This window comes from Eptatretus burgeri, chromosome 15 (genome assembly GCF_056783735.1).
Source record: "Eptatretus burgeri isolate ZD-2024b chromosome 15, Ebu_testis_v1, whole genome shotgun sequence".
NCBI classification, from domain to species: Eukaryota; Metazoa; Chordata; class Myxini; order Myxiniformes; family Myxinidae; genus Eptatretus; species Eptatretus burgeri.
In genome coordinates this window covers 67,831,175-67,848,373 of record NC_140975.1, presented here as the reverse complement: position 1 = coordinate 67,848,373, position 17,199 = coordinate 67,831,175, and the positions used below count along the sequence as shown (strand labels likewise).

Genomic DNA, 17,199 nt, shown 5'->3' with positions numbered 1-17,199 from the left:
TTGATGTGTATTGTCACGACGGCAACAAATCCGCAATCCCTCCGTCGTGCCTAAAATCCCTTTGTATGTGTAAACCTGTCAAGATGGAATGCCCATGTTTATTCCACATTGGTTCAGAATGTCAAGTGTTTTCACATCTCGAGTGCGATGACGTGTGGTGTAACCTCAGCTCGATTTTGTTTTGTTGTACTTTGAAATGAATCTTGTCTGAATGAATGAACATTGATGTTAATCATGTCTGAATGAATGAACATTGATGTTAATCATGTCTGAATGAATGAACATTGATGTTAATCATGTCTGAATGAATGAACATTGATGTTAATCTTGTCTGAATGAATGAACATTGATGTTAATCTTGTCTGAATGAATGAACATTGATGTTAATCATGAATGAATGAATGAACATTGATGTTAATTATGTCTGAATGAATGAACATTGATGTTAATCATGTCTGAATGAATGAACATTGATGTTAATCTTGTCTGAATGAATGAACATTGATGTTAATCTTGTCTGAATGAATGAACATTGATGTTTATCTTGTCTGAATGAATGAACATTGATGTTAATCTTGTCTGAATGAATGAACATTGATGTTTATCTTGTCTGAATGAATGAACATTGATGTTTATCTTGTCTGAATGAATGAACATTGATGTTTATCTTGTCTGAATGAATGAACATTGATGTTTATCTTGTCTGAATGAATGAACATTGATGTTTATCTTGTCTGAATGAATGAACATTGATGTTTATCTTGTCTGAATGAATGAACATTGATGTTTATCTTGTCTGAATGAATGAACATTGATGTTTATCTTGTCTGAATGAATGAACATTGATGTTTATCTTGTCTGAATGAATGAACATTGATGTTTATCTTGTCTGAATGAATGAACATTGATGTTTATCTTGTCTGAATGAATGAACATTGATGTTTATCTTGTCTGAATGAATGAACATTGATGTTAATCTTGTCTGAATGAATGAATGAATGAACGAATGTACATCTCATCGTGGACGTACTCGAGCTGTAACAATACATGGATATAATTTGATTTCCCTTTTATGGATCCTTCCATCATTTATCGTTATCATGGAATGAGAACATCGTGTCTCAAAAGATTCTTTGAAACCCTTTTATGAACATTTTGTAATGGACCCAGCGAGGCGTTGATGTTAAATTGGGTTCCTTTTGATTTTAACAATTCAAAGTGTTCCAGTGAAAATGTGTCCTTGCTCATGTGGTTTTGCGATGTTGTGGTTTTTAATGGTCCTGCATCATGTGATGCCTTCTCAGATCACTGCTACCTGCACAGGTAAAGCTTGCTGATGTTTCCTCCAACCTGAATGTGATGTAAAAACAGGAATACAAACACACACACTCTTTGTTTTGTTCAGAAAGTTATGTAAAGTACGTGCACGTTTTTAAACATACCTGTACTAATCCTCCCCTCTGGTTCTGTGCTCCATGGTGTGCACACGTAGGCCGAATCGCACGGACGTGACACCTGCATGGAGCCCGATGGTCGGATGTCGCACCTTGGACACACGTGACCATTCCTCACTTGTGCAGCAGTGAAATGGACAAAATGTGTGTTTGGTGACACACGTGACATGCCTTGGAGGGGTCTTCGTCCCACGACTCGATAACACCATAACGGTGCTGTGGTGATGACATATTTGACTGCCGTGTGATTTACTTTACACCAAATGTACATCTTTACAAAGTTCCAGGATCATGTGGTTTGAATCTGCTGTTTGTACATTTTCTCCAAACCCATTGAATGGATCAGTGCGAGTGTGAGCACGTTTTAAGAGTCTAATTAACTGAGCAGGGACTCGGCGGAACATCCACACAATGTAAAATATGACCAGGTCCTCAACTTTCTTCCCACCCCCCCTTCACAAACCCCGTCATCAACCCTCCCACCCAACCCTCAGGAATCAATCCCCTCCCCATTCCTCTTCTCCTCCTATCTGGCGGCTCCATCCTCAGCATCCTTCTCCCGATATACCCCGCATCCCTCCTGTGCACATGTCCAAACCATCTCAATCTCGCCTCTCTCACTTTGTCTCCAAACCGTCCTACCTGCGCTGTCCCTCTCATATACTCATTCCTTATCCTATCCATCCTCATCACTCCCAACGAGAATCGCAGCATCTTTAACTCTGCCACCTCCAGCTCCGCTTCCTGTCTTTTTGTCAGCGCCACCGCCTCCAAACCATACAACATAGCTGGTCTCACTACCGTCTTATATACTTTCCCCTTCACTCTTGCAGCTACCCTTCTGTCACAAATCACTCCTGAAACAAGTTCCCCAAGGCAGTGTTCTGGGCCCAGTCCTCTTCCTGATCTTCATCAATGATCTCTCTGACTTTCTGGAAAATCCTCTTTATCGATTTGCTGATGACTCCACCCTCTCCTGTGACATCCCTCACCCTTCAGAGTGGCATGCTGCAGCCTCTTCCCTCTCTTCAGGCCTTGACCAAATCACAAACCCGGAATATGTCCTTTAATCCTGACAAATCTCACACTCTCACTCTCTCACTCTGAAAGGACCATCTGGCAAACCCTCCCATCTATTTTCTTAACAATCCTCATGAGCAAGTTCAGTGACTCGCAAACCCTTGGGTCTCACTATCAGCCATGATCTTTCTTGGGCAAACCACATTTCAAGGTTGGCCTCCAAAGCCAGCCGCCGACTGGGCACCCTCCATCGTACAACGTCCTTAATTGGCACACCTGAACTCCTATCCACCTCCAAGGCCTTCATTCACAGCTTGATGGAGTATTACTCTCCTCTGGGGCTGGCTCCCCTGTCTCGCATCTTGCTCGGCTTGATACCCTGGAAAACAAGGCTTTCAAGATTATTGGAATCTCCCACGTTGAAGGTGAGTCGATGGGCCTGTCACGTTCATATCTCAAATAGGTCGGTGGTCACTCTGTCTTCTTCCTCCTCCTCCTCCTCCTCCGCCTCCTCTCTCGTCTTGCACCATCTACTCTTTCCATGTTTTCTTACTCTCTTGAGTAAGTTCAGTCTCTCAACTCATGGGTATCACTATCAGCCATGATCTTTCATGGGCAAACCACATTTCAATGTTGGCCTTTTAAAGCCAGTCGCCAACCGGGAAACCTCAGGTTTCTGCAGGGGGCATGGGGTCCACCTTCAACCCCCTTCTGGTGAAACTACCAAAATCCAGTATCGCTGCTCACCTCCACCCATTCATTCTTTTTTTCCCCACCTGTGAAAATAACTTCCACATTCTCTTCAATCTCACTCTTTCCTCCAAGTCTTCAAGACTGTTCACCACCATTTCAGATCGTCCCCCATCCAAACCCATGATCTTTTCGACACCCGTTAAACCACTCGCAACCCTTCCCACCTTCAAGCCCGCCTCCCTCCAAATTCCCTGCATTGTAAGAACCATATTAGAGTACAAGTGTAAGCATGTTGTACGAATCATATTGGAATGCGTGTGTGTGATCACGTAAGAATCATATTGGAGTGTAAGTGTGATCATGTTGTCAGAATCATTTTGGAGTGTGAGTGTCATCATGTTGTAAGAATCATATAGGAGTGTGAGTGTGATTATGTTGTAAGAATCATATTGGAGTGTGTGTGTGTGTGTGTGTGTGTGTGTGTGTGTGTGTGTGTGTGTGTGTGTGTGTGTGTGTGTGTGTGTGTGTGTGTGTGTGTGTGTGTGATCATGTTGTCAGAATCGTATTGGTGTGTGTGTGTGTGTGTGTGTGATCATGTTGTCAGAATCATATTGGTGTGTGTGTGTGTGTGTGATCATGTTGTCAGAATCATATTGGTGTGTGTGTGTGTGTGTGTGTGTGTGTGTGTGTGTGTGTGTGTGTGTGTGTGTGTGTGTGTGATCATGTTGTCAGAATCATATTGGTGTGTGTGTGTGTGTGTGTGTGTGTGTGTGTGTGTGTGTGTGTGTGTGTGTGTGATCACGTAAGAATCATATTGGAGTGTGTGTGTGATCATGTTGTAAGAATCATATTGGAGTGTGAGTGTGATTATGTTGTAAGAATCCTATTGGAGTGTGAGTATGATCATATTGGAGTGTGAGTGCGATTCATGTAATAATGATATTGGAGTGTGAGTGTGATCGTGTTGAAAGAATAACATTTGAATGTGAGTGTGATCATGTAATAATGATATTGGAGTGCGAGTGTGATCATGTTGTAAGAATCATATTTGTGTGTGAGTGCAAGCATGTTCTAAGAATCATATTTGAGTGTGTGTAAGCACATTGTAAGAATCATTTTGGAGTGTGTAAGCACGTTGTAAAAATCGTATTTGAGTGAGTGTAAGCATGTTAGAATCATATTGGAGTGAGTGTAAGCAGGTTGTAAGAATCATATTGGAGTGAGTGTAAGCATTTTGTAAGAATCATATTGGAGTGAGTGTAAGCATTTTGTAAGAATCCTATTGGAGTGAGTGTAAGTATGTTGTAAGAATCATATTTGAGTGAGTGTAAGCATTTTGTAAGAATCATATTTGAGTGAGTGTAAGCATTTTGTAAGAATCATATTGGAGTGAGTAAGCATTTTGTAAGAATCATATTGGAGTGAGTAAGCATGTACGAATCATTTTGGAGTGAGTGTAAGCATGTTGTAAAAATCATATTTGAGTGTGAGTGTAAGCATGTTGTAAGAATCATATTTGAGTGTGTAAGCATGTTGTAAGAATCATATTTGAGTGTGTAAGCATGTTGTAAGAATCATTTTGGGTGAGTGTAAGCACATTGTAAAAATCATATTTGAGTAAGTATTTTGTAAGAATCATATTTGAGTGTAAGTATGTTGTAAGAATCATATTTGAGTGGGTGTAAGCATGCTGTATGAATCATATTTGAGTGTGAGCATGTAAGAATCATATTTGAGTGTGAGTGTAAGCACGTTGTAAGAATCATTTTGGAGTGAGTGTAAGCACGTTGTAAGAATCATTTTGGAGTGAGTGTAAGCATGTTAAAATTTATATGAGTGTAAGCATGTAAGAATCTTATTTGAGTGTGTAAGCACATTAGAATCATTTTGGGTGAGTGTAAGCACATTGTAAAAATCATATTTGAGTGAGTAAGCATGTAATCGTTTTGGAGTGAGTGTAAGCATGTAAGAATCATATTTGAGTATTTTGTAAGAATCATATTTGAGTGTAAGTATGTTGTAAGAATCATATTTGAGTGGGTGTAAGCATGTTGTATGAATCATATTTGAGTGTGAGCATGTTGTAAGAATCATATTTGAGTGTGAGTGGAAGCACGTTGTAAGAATCATTTTGGAGTGAGTGTAAGCATGTTAAAATTTATATTTGTGTGTAAGCATGTAAGAATCTTATTTGAGTGTGTAAGCACGTTGTAAGAATCATTTTGGGTGAGTGTAAGCACATTGTAAAAATCATATTTGAGTGAGTAAGCATGTAATCGTTTTGGAGTGAGTGTAAGCATGTAAGAATCATATTTGAGTATTTTGTAAGAATCATATTTGAGTGTAAGTATGTTGTAAGAATCATATTTGAGTGGGTGTAAGCATGTTGTATGAATCATATTTGAGTGTGAGCATGTTGTTAGAATCATATTTGAGTGTGAGTGTAAACACGTTGTAAGAATCATTTTGGAGTGAGTGTAAGCATGTTAAAATTATATTTGAGTGTGTAAGCATGTAAGAATCTTATTTGAGTGTGTAAGCACATTGTAAAAATCATGAGTATAAGCACGTTGTAAGAATCATATTTGAGTGTAAGCATGTAAGAATCATGTGAGTGTAAGCACGTTGTAAAAATCATGTGTGAGTGTAAGCATGTTGTAAGAATATTTGAGTATGAGTGCAAGTCTGTTGTAAGAATCCTATTTGAATGTGAGTGAGTCTTCTTTCGGCTGGTCCGGTTCGGGGTCGCCACAGCGGATCATCCGTATGATCCGCATAGTGATTTGGCACATGTTTTACGCCGGATGCCCTTCCTGACTCAACCCTGGTCGCCTCTTACGGCACAGGGATATGGTACACCTATTTAACCGGGGTATACACTGGCCCAGTACACTGGTACTCATTTTGCCGACCTCGGAAGGATGACAGGCTGAGTAAACCCCCTGGTGTATTAATTCAGTGGCCCAACGGGGATTGAACTCAGGACCTTTTGGATCCCAAGCCGCTGCCCTAACCGCTGCGCCAACACCAGGCTTTTGAATGTGAGTGTATGTTGTCAAAATCATTTTGGAGTGTGAGTGTAAGCACGTTGAATCATTTTGGAGTGAGTGTAAGCATGTTGTAAGAATCGTTTTGGGGTGAGTGTAAGAATCGTTTTGGAGTGTGTAAGCACGTAAGAATCATATTTGAGTGAGTGTAAGTGCATTGTAAAAATCATGTGAGTGCAAGCATGTTGTAATAATCATATTTGAGTATGAGTGTAAGCATATTGTAAGAATCATTTTGGAGTGAGTGTAAGCACGTTGTAAAAACCATATTTGAGTGAGTGTAAGCATGTTGTAAAATCATGTGTGAGTAAGCACATTGTAAGAATCATATTTGAATGTAAGTATGTTGTCAGAATCATTTTGGAGTGAGTGTAAGCATGTAAAATCATATTTGAGTGAGTAAGCACATTGTAAAAAATCATGTGAGTGTAAGCACGTTGTAAGAATCATATTTGAATGAGTTAGTATTGTCAGAATCATTTTGGAGTGTGAGTGTAAGCACGTTGTAAGAATCATATTTGAGTGCAAGCACGTTGTAAAAAATCATATTTGAGTGTGTGTTAGCACGTTGTAAAAATCGTTTTGGAGTGCGAGTGTAAGCATGTAAGAATCATATTTGAGTGTGTAAGCATGTAAGAATCATATTTGAGTGTGAGTGCAAGCACGTTATAAGAATCGTTTTGGAGTGTAAGCATGTAAGAATCATATTTGAGTGTGTGTAAGCATGTTGTAAGAATCATATTTGAGTGCGAGTGCAAGCACGTTGGAAGAATCTTATTTGAGTGAGTGTAAGTATGTTGTAAGAATCGTATTTGAGTGAGAGTGTAAGTATGTTGTAAGAATCATATTTGAGTGAGAGTGTATGTTGTAAGAATCTTACTTGAGTGAGTGTAAGCATATTGTAAGAATCATATTTGAGTGTGAGTGTTAGCACGTTGTAAAAATCGTTTTGGAGTGCGAGTGTAAGCATGTTGTAAGAATCATATTTGAGTGTGTAAGCATGTTGTAAGAATCATATTTGAGTGTGAGTGCAAGCACGTTATAAGAATCGTTTGAGTGTAAGTATGTTGTAAGAATCATATTTGAGTGTGTAAGCACGTTGGAAGAATCTTATTTGAGTGAGTGTAAGCATGTTGTAAGAATCATATTTGAGTGTGAGTGTAAGCATGTTGTAAGTCATATTTGAGTGTGAGTGCAAGCATGTTGTAAGAATCATATTTGAATGGGTGTAAGCATGTTGTACAAATCATATTTGAGTGAGTGTAAGCACATTGTAAAAATCACGTGTGAGTGTAAGCACATTGTAAAATCATATTTGAATGCGAGTAAGTATGTTGTAAAATCATATTTGAGTGTGAGTGCAAGCACGTTGTAAGAATCATATTTGAGTGAGTGTAAGCATGTTGTAAGAATCTTATTTGAGTGAGTGTAAGCATGTTGTAAGAATCGTTTTGGAGTGAGTGTAAGCACATAAAATAATATTTGAGTTTGAGTGTAAGCACATTGTAAGAATCATTTTGGAGTGAGTTTAAGCATGTTGTAAAATCATATTTGAGTGAGTGTAAGCATGTAAAAATAATGTGAGTGTAAGCACATTGTAAGAATCATTTGAATGTGAGTACGTTGTAAGAATCATATTTGAGAGTGTAAACACGTTGTAAGAATCATATTTGAGAGTGTAAACATGTTGTAAGAATCATATTTGAGTAAGCATGTTGTAAGAATCATATTTGAGTGAGTGTAAGCATGTTTTAAGAATCATTTTGGAGTGTAAGTATGTTGTAAGAATCATGTGTGAGTGTAAGCTGTTAGGGTGTGTAAGCACATTGTAAGAATCATATTTGTGTGTGAGTAAGCACGTTGTAAGAATCATATTTGAGTGAGTGGAAGCATGTTGTAAGAATCATTTTGGAGTGTAAGTATGTTGTAAGAATCATGTGTGAGTGTAAGCTGTTAGGGTGTGTAAGCACATTGTAAGAATCATATTTGTGTGAGTAAGCACGTTGTAAGAATCATATTTGAGTGAGTGGAAGCATTTTGTAAGAATCATTTTGGATTGCGAGTGCAAGTATGTTGTAAGAATCATATTTGTGTGTGAGTAAGCACGTTGTAAGAATCATATTTGAGTGAGTGGAAGTATGTTGTAAGAATCATTTTGGAGTGCGAGTGCATGTATGTTGTAAGAATCATATTTGTGTGTGAGTAAGTACGTTGTAAGAATCATATTTGAGTGAGTGTAAGCATGTTGTAAGAATCATATTTGAGTGTGAGTAAGCATGTTGTAAGAATAATTTTGGAGTGTGAGTGCGTTGTTTGAATCATTGTTGATTTTTTTATTTTTTTTGTACAACTTTTAAAACTCGGATCACGAGTTTGTGGAATTTGTGAAACAGCTGTGAATGTGAAGTCCGAAGATTTGTGGAGAATCGTGGGGCCAGAAAGAAGATGCCAAAGAGTGTGGGGAGATATGGGGGAGTCTGGAGGGGAGGAAAGGGGTGGGGGGGTGAATGGGGGGGGGGAGGATGCAGTGTGGAGTGGGGGGGGGAGTGGAGTGGAGTGGAGCACAAGGGAGGGAGTGTGGAGCAGAGTAGAGGAGAGGGAGGGAATGTAAGAGGGAAGTAATTTTGGATGGGCGTGAGTAATAGAAGGGAGAGATACTGACACACACACACAGATAGTCACAGAGGATTATGAGCTGTACGAGTGTGTGATTTGTGGGAGTGCACAAACCCCGCCTTGTTGCCTTTTTATATCCGACACGAGTCTTCGGAGAGTCTTTCACTTTCAGCACGAGGTAGGTGTGGAGAGGGTGGAAGGTCGTTTGGTGTGAAGTTGGTTTTGGTTCTGGTGACGGGTCTCTTGGTTCGTGTGTGTGTGTGTGTGTGTAGGGGGGGGGGTCTCTTGGCTCTTGTAGAAGGTGGGTCTCTTGGTTTTTGTGTGTGCGCGTGTGGAGGGGGGGGGTCTCTTGGTTCTTGTGTGTGTGAGGGGGGTCTCTTGGTTCTTGTGTGTGTGTGGGGGGGGTCTCTTGGTTCTTGTGTGTGTGGGGGGGGTCTCTTGGTTCTTGTGTGTGTGTGGGGGGGGGGTCTCTTGGTTCTTGTGTGTGTGTGTGTGTGGGGGGGTCTCTTGGTTCTTGTGTGTGTGTGTGTGTGGGGGGTCTCTTGGTTCTTGTGTGTGTGTGGGGGGGGTCTCTTGGTTCTTGTGTGTGTGGGGGGGGTCTCTTGGTTCTTGTGTGTGTGTGTGTGTGGGGGGTCTCTTGGTTCTTGTGTGTGTGTGTGTGGGGGGGGTCTCTTGGTTGTTGTGTGTGTGTGTGTGTGGGGGGGGTCTCTTGGTTCTTGTATGTGTGGGAGGGGGTCTCTTGGTTCTTGTGTGTGGGGCGGGGGTCTTGGTTCTTGTGCTGTGGAGGGTCTCTTGGTTTGTGTGTGTGTGTGTGTGTGTGTGTGTGTGTGTGTGTGTGTGTGTGTGTGTGTGTGTGTGTGTGTGTGTGTGTGTGTGTGTGTGTGTGTGTGTGTGTGTGTGGGGGGGGGTCTTCGTTCTGTTGACAGGTGACTTAATTGGGTTCGGGTGAGGGGTGGCTTGGTTCGAGTTTGTGTATGAGTGTGCCTTGGTTGGGATTAGGATGTGGGGATGTCTTGATTCGGGTTTGGGGATGTCTTGGTTTGGGTGAGAGGGTGCCTTTGAGGTTAACATGTTTGTGGATTCTAGATATATAATTGTGTGTGTGTGTGTGTGTGTGTGTGTGTGTGTGTGTGTGTGTGTGTGTGTGTGTGTGTGTGTGTGTGTGTGTGTGTGTGTGTGTGTGTGTGTGTGGTACCCAGCACTGCCTGGCTGGGTAAGCTTTGCCCGGTGATAATTTCAGGACGTATTGGACATTGAAAAGCTGTGGAGTTATTGCCTCTTGGTTGGTGACCTTTTACCTTTGGGCAGGTAGCAGTACTGCCTCATCCCACAACCCAACATACACTTTATAGTAACTTCAAATCAGCCTCCAAGGCCAATATGTGTTACTTAAAACTTTGCCCAGATACTGAAGTGCGTGCAACGAAAACTTGGGGCCTCTCGGTACAATGGTTCGACCATGAAATCTATACTACAAGAGAGATGTTTGTCTGTGTGTGTGTCTCTCTCTCTGTGTCGCTGTTTTTTCTCAGAGATGGCCAAACAGATCTTGGTCAAACTCTCAGAAGTTCATCAGTGAATGTCGAGGAGTGTTTTAGGGTGAATTTTTTTTTTGTGTAAAAATTGGATTTAAAAAGACCAAAAACAAATTTCTCTCTTGTGCCTAAGCCTTTGTAGCTAAATGAAAGGTAGTATTAAATGATCCCCAACCCCATTCCTTTGTGGGTTTAGGAAAGTGTTTTAGGCACCCACAAAAAAAATTGGAAAAAAAAAAAAACGATAATTGATTTCTTCCAAATGAATTGTAAGTAAAAAGATTAGAACTGCACCGGGCGGTGCCAGGTATCCCTTGCTTTTTTATCTAAAAGACCTGGGAGTGTGTGACCAATGGTTATAAAGTTATTTTATACAAAGTTTGAAAATCTTCTCCCTCAATAATAGATCCAATGTGTAACCACACTCCATCTTCTCGTTTGAAATACAGACATGTTTAACCATCCTTTACATTTTCAGGTTTCATTTCCCGCACAAGAACGAATCAGGTGTTCAAAAGTTTCTGAAAATGCTTGAGGTCTTTTGGTGAATTGTCATCCATTATGAACCACCCTGGGCACCCAAATGCCGCCTCGGGCCTTGGCCGACGCCCCACTGCCTCTTTGCCCCCATCTACGGAGCCGCAAAGAACTCCGAGCACAGTACAGACCGGGCAAGCTCAAGACCACGCCGCAAAGACCGGTGGCCTGACTGCCTGTTGCCGCTGGTTCTTTTGCTGCCGTTGGTGTGTGCGAGCCTCGTACAGTCCCGAAGAGACCGAGTTGGACGATAAGAAAGGACCACAAAATGAACCAGTCACTGTCCCTCACACGATCACCCCCAATGAGCCAGCAGTTATTGACTCTGGTGGTAAGATTGCTTCGTGGAGATGTAAATATTTCAGAGTTGCTTTAATTACCTTACGGGTTTGCTTCATGTTTTCCGAGTTATCCGAGCTAAATGTTATCTGACTAGACCGTCATGCTATCGAGGATTATCCGAGACCATGTTATTAATAATGATCCAAACAGACCATGTTATCCAGCTTTATCGGAGCAGACCATTTTATCGAGGAATATCAGAGTGTACCGTTTCATCGAGGATCATTTGTGTAGATTGAGGCCTATCCACGGACACCATGTTATTGATATTGAGGATTATATGTTGACCGTTTTGATGAGGATTGTCCGTGCAGACGACCAAGGACTATCCGAGGAGACCATGTTTTTGAGGACTGCCCACGTGGACCATTTTGTCGACGACTGCCCGCTTTGACCGCTTGGTTGACGACTGCCCGCGTAGACAGTTTGGTCGATGATTGCCCGCTTAGACCTTTTTGTCGACGACTGCCCGCATAGACCTTTTTGTCGACGACTGCCCGCGTAGACCGTTTTGTCGAGGACTGCCCGCGTAGACTGTTTGGTCGACGACTGCCCGTGTAGACCTTTTTGTCGACGACTGCCCGCGTAGACCGTTTTGTCGAGGACTGCCCGCGTAGACCATTTGGTCGAGGACTGCCCGCGTAGACTGTTTGGTCGAGCTCGCCATTTATGTTTTGCAAATGTGTAATCTGACTTAACATGAAAAGACAAAGTCAGCACAAGGTGTGCGAATTTTCATTGTTTGAGCCAAATACTTATTATCACAGGTGGACCTATTATTTAATAAAGTGTGGAAACTCCGTCCCTCCGAACCTTTTGCTCCATCTTGTTTGCACTAAACTTGTCCAGGAATAAGATTGTGTTTTCCTTCCATTGGACTGCCAAGGAAACTTTTGGATCCATTACAATTCACGATCCACCGACTTGAAATGTATAACAGCTCGTTAACAATTTTGTCCTGTTAAACCATCCAGATATGTTTGATAATAAGATTGTACCATTTTCGTATCATGGATATTATTGCCCACTCTGACTGAAGTGGTTGTTTTGTCCAAAGAAGTCATCTCTTGTCGCTAAGTTTGAAATATCCCACGTGACATTGTGCTCCGTAAATTGCTTTGTCAATCGACTTTGTTTGAGGTTAAAGTTTGGCAAAGGTCAGATTGAAGCTGCGGTTAACTGGCTTCTACCTTAACCAGTTTACTCGACGAGTTAGGTTCATTGCCCGTTTGAATGAGTACATAATGGCAGATAAAATTGAGTTGAAATTTTTCATGTTTTGTTCAGGTTGAATTGTAAGTAGAATTTAATGGATGTTTTCGAGCACTTCCTGCGGTTGAAATGGACTCTTCTCACCACTTGTTGATCGATGTGTGTGTCCTTGTTTGTCCCAGGTTCATCAGATCCGTTGTCCGTGCTCTCCGTGGAGTTCCTGCGAGTAGAGAATGGCACAGCTCATCACACCGACGAGTACGAGGGTCCGGACTTTGTGGTGAGGCGTGGACAGCCGTTCGATCTCCGGTTACTGCTCAACCGGCCCTTCGACTTGGACAAGGACTTGCTCTCTATCCAAGTCACCACCGGTGAGTTGTGCTCACCATCATGGAAGACAAGCAGGTTACCCACCCTTCGGGTGGATGCAGAATCGGAATTTTTAGGGGAGAACGTTTAAGCTCGGCTGAAGCTAAATATGTGATCATCCCACAAAGTTTGCTTGAGATTGTCCCAGTGACCTCGGATTAGTTAGATAAGGAACGTGCATACAAACACTGATTTTTCTGCTTTGTTGATATAGATAGCTGAGCTACCCATCCAAACTGATATGTATCATACAAAATAACTCAGATTTAAGACTAACATACCGTGGCTTTGGGCAGCACGTTTCTGGCCCGCTGGAAGGAAAGGCTTGGCCTGGCTAATGGGTGGTGCTGGTGACACTGGGACACACACACACACACACACACACACACACACACACACACACACACACACACACACACACACACACACACACACACACACACACACACACACACACACACACACACACACACACACACACACACACACACACACACACACACACACACACACACACACTTCGTATATCATCTTCACGTATATATACACACACAGTGCCTTCAGAAAATATTCACACCACGCAACTTTTGTCACGTTTTGTTGTGTGAGTTACAGCCTGAGTTTAAAATGGATTTCATAAAAAAAAAAAAAAATTGTCACTAATCAACACAAAATACCAGAATCAGTAAAAATGTGTTTTTAGGAATTTTTACAAATTAATTAAAAGTGAAAAGCTGAAATATCTTGCATCTCCCAGTATTACAACCCCTTTGCTATGACACTCCAAATTGAGCTCAGGTGCATCCAATTTCCTTTGATCATCCTTGAGATGTCTCTCCAACTTGATTGGAGTTCAGCTGTGGCCAATTCAATTGATTTGACATGATTTAGAAAGAAACACGCCTTTCCACATGAGGTCCCACAGTTGGCAGTGCATGTCAGAGCAGAAACTCCATCATGAAGTCCAAGGAACTGTCCATAGATCTCTGAGATAGAACTGTGAGGAAGAGTGGATCTGGGGAAGGTATGAAACAATTTCTGGATTGTTGAAATTTCCGAAGAGCACAGTGAGCTCTATCATGAGGAAATGGAAGGAATATGGATTTTTTTTTTTGTTTTTGTATACCTTGTCGAGGCTCGTATGAGAGCTAACACAACACACAGCAAGGGGGGAATGAGACAATAGGGGAGGGAGTGGGAAGGACAAAACAGTGGGGAACAGATACATTAGGAGATCTGTGGAAGGGAGAGAGATGGGTTGGCGAACATGGGGAATACAAGATGGACATTACAGGGACTTTCAGGAAGGAAAGCAGGGAATTTGAAGGAAGTGGGTTTGGGGTGGATTAACAGGGGTAGAAAGGATCGAGGATTTGGATGGGGGATGATGAGAGGTGGTGGTGAACGGCTGTTTTGAAGGCCTGGAGGGAAGAATGGGATTGAAGAGAGTGAGGGAGTTTATTCCAAAGGTGGGGAAAAAGAGTAATGAAAGAGTGAAGGTGAACAGTGATTTGTGATTTTGGTAGTTTTACCAGAAGGGGGTTGTTGGCGGACCTTGCGCGCCCTGTGGAAATGTGGTGGGGACAAATCGCAGACAGAGCAGAGGGGGGGGGGGGTGAGACCGGAGAGGAGATGGTAGAAGACAGAAAGACCACCAACCTGCCTGCGGTGAGAGAGTGAGAAGCCCAAAGACTCAGCCTCATGGCGGGAGATGCCATTGATCCGAAATGCCTTGGTTTCCACAGCGTGAAGCCGAGAAAGGTGGGAGGCAGGAGCACCAGCCTAGAGGGGAGAGCAGTACTCCATCAGGCTGTAGACGAAAGCTTTGTATGTGGTCAGGAGCTCAGGTGGGCCGAGGAAGGAATTTGCACGACGGAGGATTCCCAGTCGATGACTGGCTTTGGAGGCCAGTTTAGAAATGTGGCTTTCCCAGGAAAGATCATGGCAGATAGTGAGACCCAGAAGCTTGAATGAAAGGACTTCTTCAAGAGGATTGTTGAGAGAGTGTATGGGGAGGTTTTCTAAACGGTCCTTTTGGAGAGACATAGTGAGTGTGTGAGATTTGTCCGGATTGAAAGACATGTTCCACGTGTTGGACCGGTTTGTGATTTTATCCAGATCTGCAGTGAGTGAAGAAGCTGCTGCTTGCCGGTCTGAGGGATGACCGATGGTACGGCAGAGGGTGGAGTCATCAGCAAAGACATAAAGACGATTTTCCAGAGTCTCAGAGATCATTGATGAAAACCAGAAAAAGAACAGGGCCCAGAACGCTACCTTGAGGAACTCCAGCCTGCACAGGAAGAGGGGATGAAAGAACTCCATTTAGGGCCACACGGTGACTGCGACACGAGAGGAAGTCTGCGAGACATGAGTGGAGATGGCCTTGGATACCATGGGAAGAGAGTTTGGTGAGTAGGGCAGGGTGCCAGACTGTGTCAAAAGCACGTGATATGTCTCGGGAGAAGTGTGTCATCACTAAGTGTGCCGCCCCTTCGAGGGACGCTAAGCTGAATGCGCCGTTTACTTGCATAACTTGGATCATGCATTAATCAGTGTGTTGTAAGGACCTCACGATGTCTTCCGTGCAGAGTGTGCGAGTTATCGCTGGCACCCTGAACACGTTACACCTTCATGCCCAAATCGACTCCAATCAAACATCAGGCCAAGCCAGCCGGTTCGTGAAAGACTTGATACAGATTCCTTCCCTGGCTGATCCCAGAAGACAGTGGGAATAATTGATACGATATCATTGGACAGAATTCCAGCATTTCACTTTTTTCCCATCTATGTGTTTTACCACTTTTACCAAAATTCCCAATTTTGGGTTTTAAAGTTATTTTTATTTTTTTTAAATGTAGGGATTGGCTCTCAATGCCAAAAATTTCAATAAAAAAGGTAGACAAAAATCATCCCACCTGTACACGGCATGTACATGGGTAGGTGGACCAAGTGAACATCCCGACACCTTTTTGTTTTTCATAGTCAGCGTTCCCAACCGGCTTGTTCTTGGGGAACGACACAAAGTGCACGACCCCGATGACCGGTCAGTTTATAAATCCCATCCCAAACCATTTATTACAAGTTACACAACAAACGTTTGTTCGAAATGAAAACTAAATACTGCAATGATCACGTGGTGCTGCTACTTATGTCTCCCTTGTTGTACACAAATGGTGTTGGAGTTAGACATTCTGCAATCATGTCTCCCATGTAGGTATTCATCATTATTCATCATTATTTATCTTCTCAAACGGTGACCTTGTGCTGCACTCTCTGGAAGGTCGTATTGATAACCTCGCACCACTAACTATTGAAACCTAGTCGTGCTAAGATGCACAACACCTGTGACTGGATGACGAGTCCGTGGCAGGGCGTGTCATCAACTTTTGGGAAATGAGCAATTGTTGGATTACTTAATTGGGAACATTAGATGACTCCGCCGAAAAAGAAGAGAAAGCTCACCACCTAAACCCAGCAAAGGGTGCGTCGAGCAAACAACCACCAAATTCAAACAAGGTGCAGGAAAAACAGTTCTGGTTTCCAGGCGACGGGCATATTAACACGTGACATTTGGAACTCGGGGGTGGTGGTGTGCCTTGGGGCTGCCACGATGTCCAAGAGCTGTGCACACTCACCTCGACGCTGTCTCACCTGGGTTCGAATCCCGACACAGCTCACGACGACATAATTATAAACATAAACGGTTTGGTTCCAAGGTGTGTGTGTGTGTGTGTGTGTGTGTGTGTGTGTGTGTGTGTGTGTGTGTGTGTGTGTGTGTGTGTGTGTGTGTGTGTGTGTGTGTGTGTGTGTGTGTGTGTGTGTGTGTGTGTGTGTGTGTGTGTGTGTGTTTCCTTTGTTTGTATCCCGACAGTGGAACCGCATTGTAGTGAATGTCGAACCCTCGTAACGTAAAACTAAATGATGTGTTTGTTATCGCAATGCAAATGTAACGCTTTGCTTTTGATTAAAACTTCGGTAAAACCATCACTAGTATGTAAACTACACCATGGCACACGCAGTCTTCAGCTGGAATGTCTGTCCTAAAATAGCAATGCTCTCGTGTGTGTGTGTGTGTGTGTGTGTGTGTGTGTGTGTGTGTGTGTGTGTGTGTGTGTGTGTGTGTGTGTGTGTGTGTGTGTGTGTGTGTGTGTGTGTGTGTGTGTGTGTGTGTGTGCGCGTGTGCGTGCGCTAAGGACAGACGTCTCCCTGTCCATGAACTCTTGCCTGTGATTCACAATTGTAATGGCAGCGTTTGAGGCGAGATTGGCAAAACTTCCCGAAGATTTGTCATGTCTCCTGGCACCGGCTCCACCATTCGATCATCATGTGACTGTTTTACTGTGAAGCATGGATGTACCGTTTTTACCCACCAAT

The 17,199-nt window shown here is 42.7% G+C and overlaps 1 protein-coding gene across 7 annotated transcripts in view; it reads left to right on the top strand.

The window, feature by feature from the left end:
• Nucleotides 1-657: 657 nt before the first annotated feature.
• Nucleotides 658-17,199, top strand: part of LOC147012425 (protein-glutamine gamma-glutamyltransferase K-like) — a 49,270-nt gene continuing 32,728 nt past the window's right edge. Inside the window, exons 1-4 of one of the 7 annotated variants that reach the window (XM_085856627.1) lie at nt 663-1,323; nt 1,493-1,667; nt 10,844-11,233; nt 12,639-12,827. In XM_085856627.1, the coding sequence (XP_085712753.1) occupies nt 10,927-11,233; nt 12,639-12,827 (496 nt within the window). In that variant the 5' untranslated portion in view covers nt 663-1,323; nt 1,493-1,667; nt 10,844-10,926. Of the gene's footprint in view, nt 1,676-8,781; nt 9,009-9,786; nt 10,139-10,174; nt 10,430-10,843; nt 11,234-12,638; nt 12,828-17,199 lie in introns of those variants that run through there. The other 6 variants (XR_015051609.1, XM_085856626.1, XM_085856628.1 and 3 more) reach the window with 6 other exon arrangements.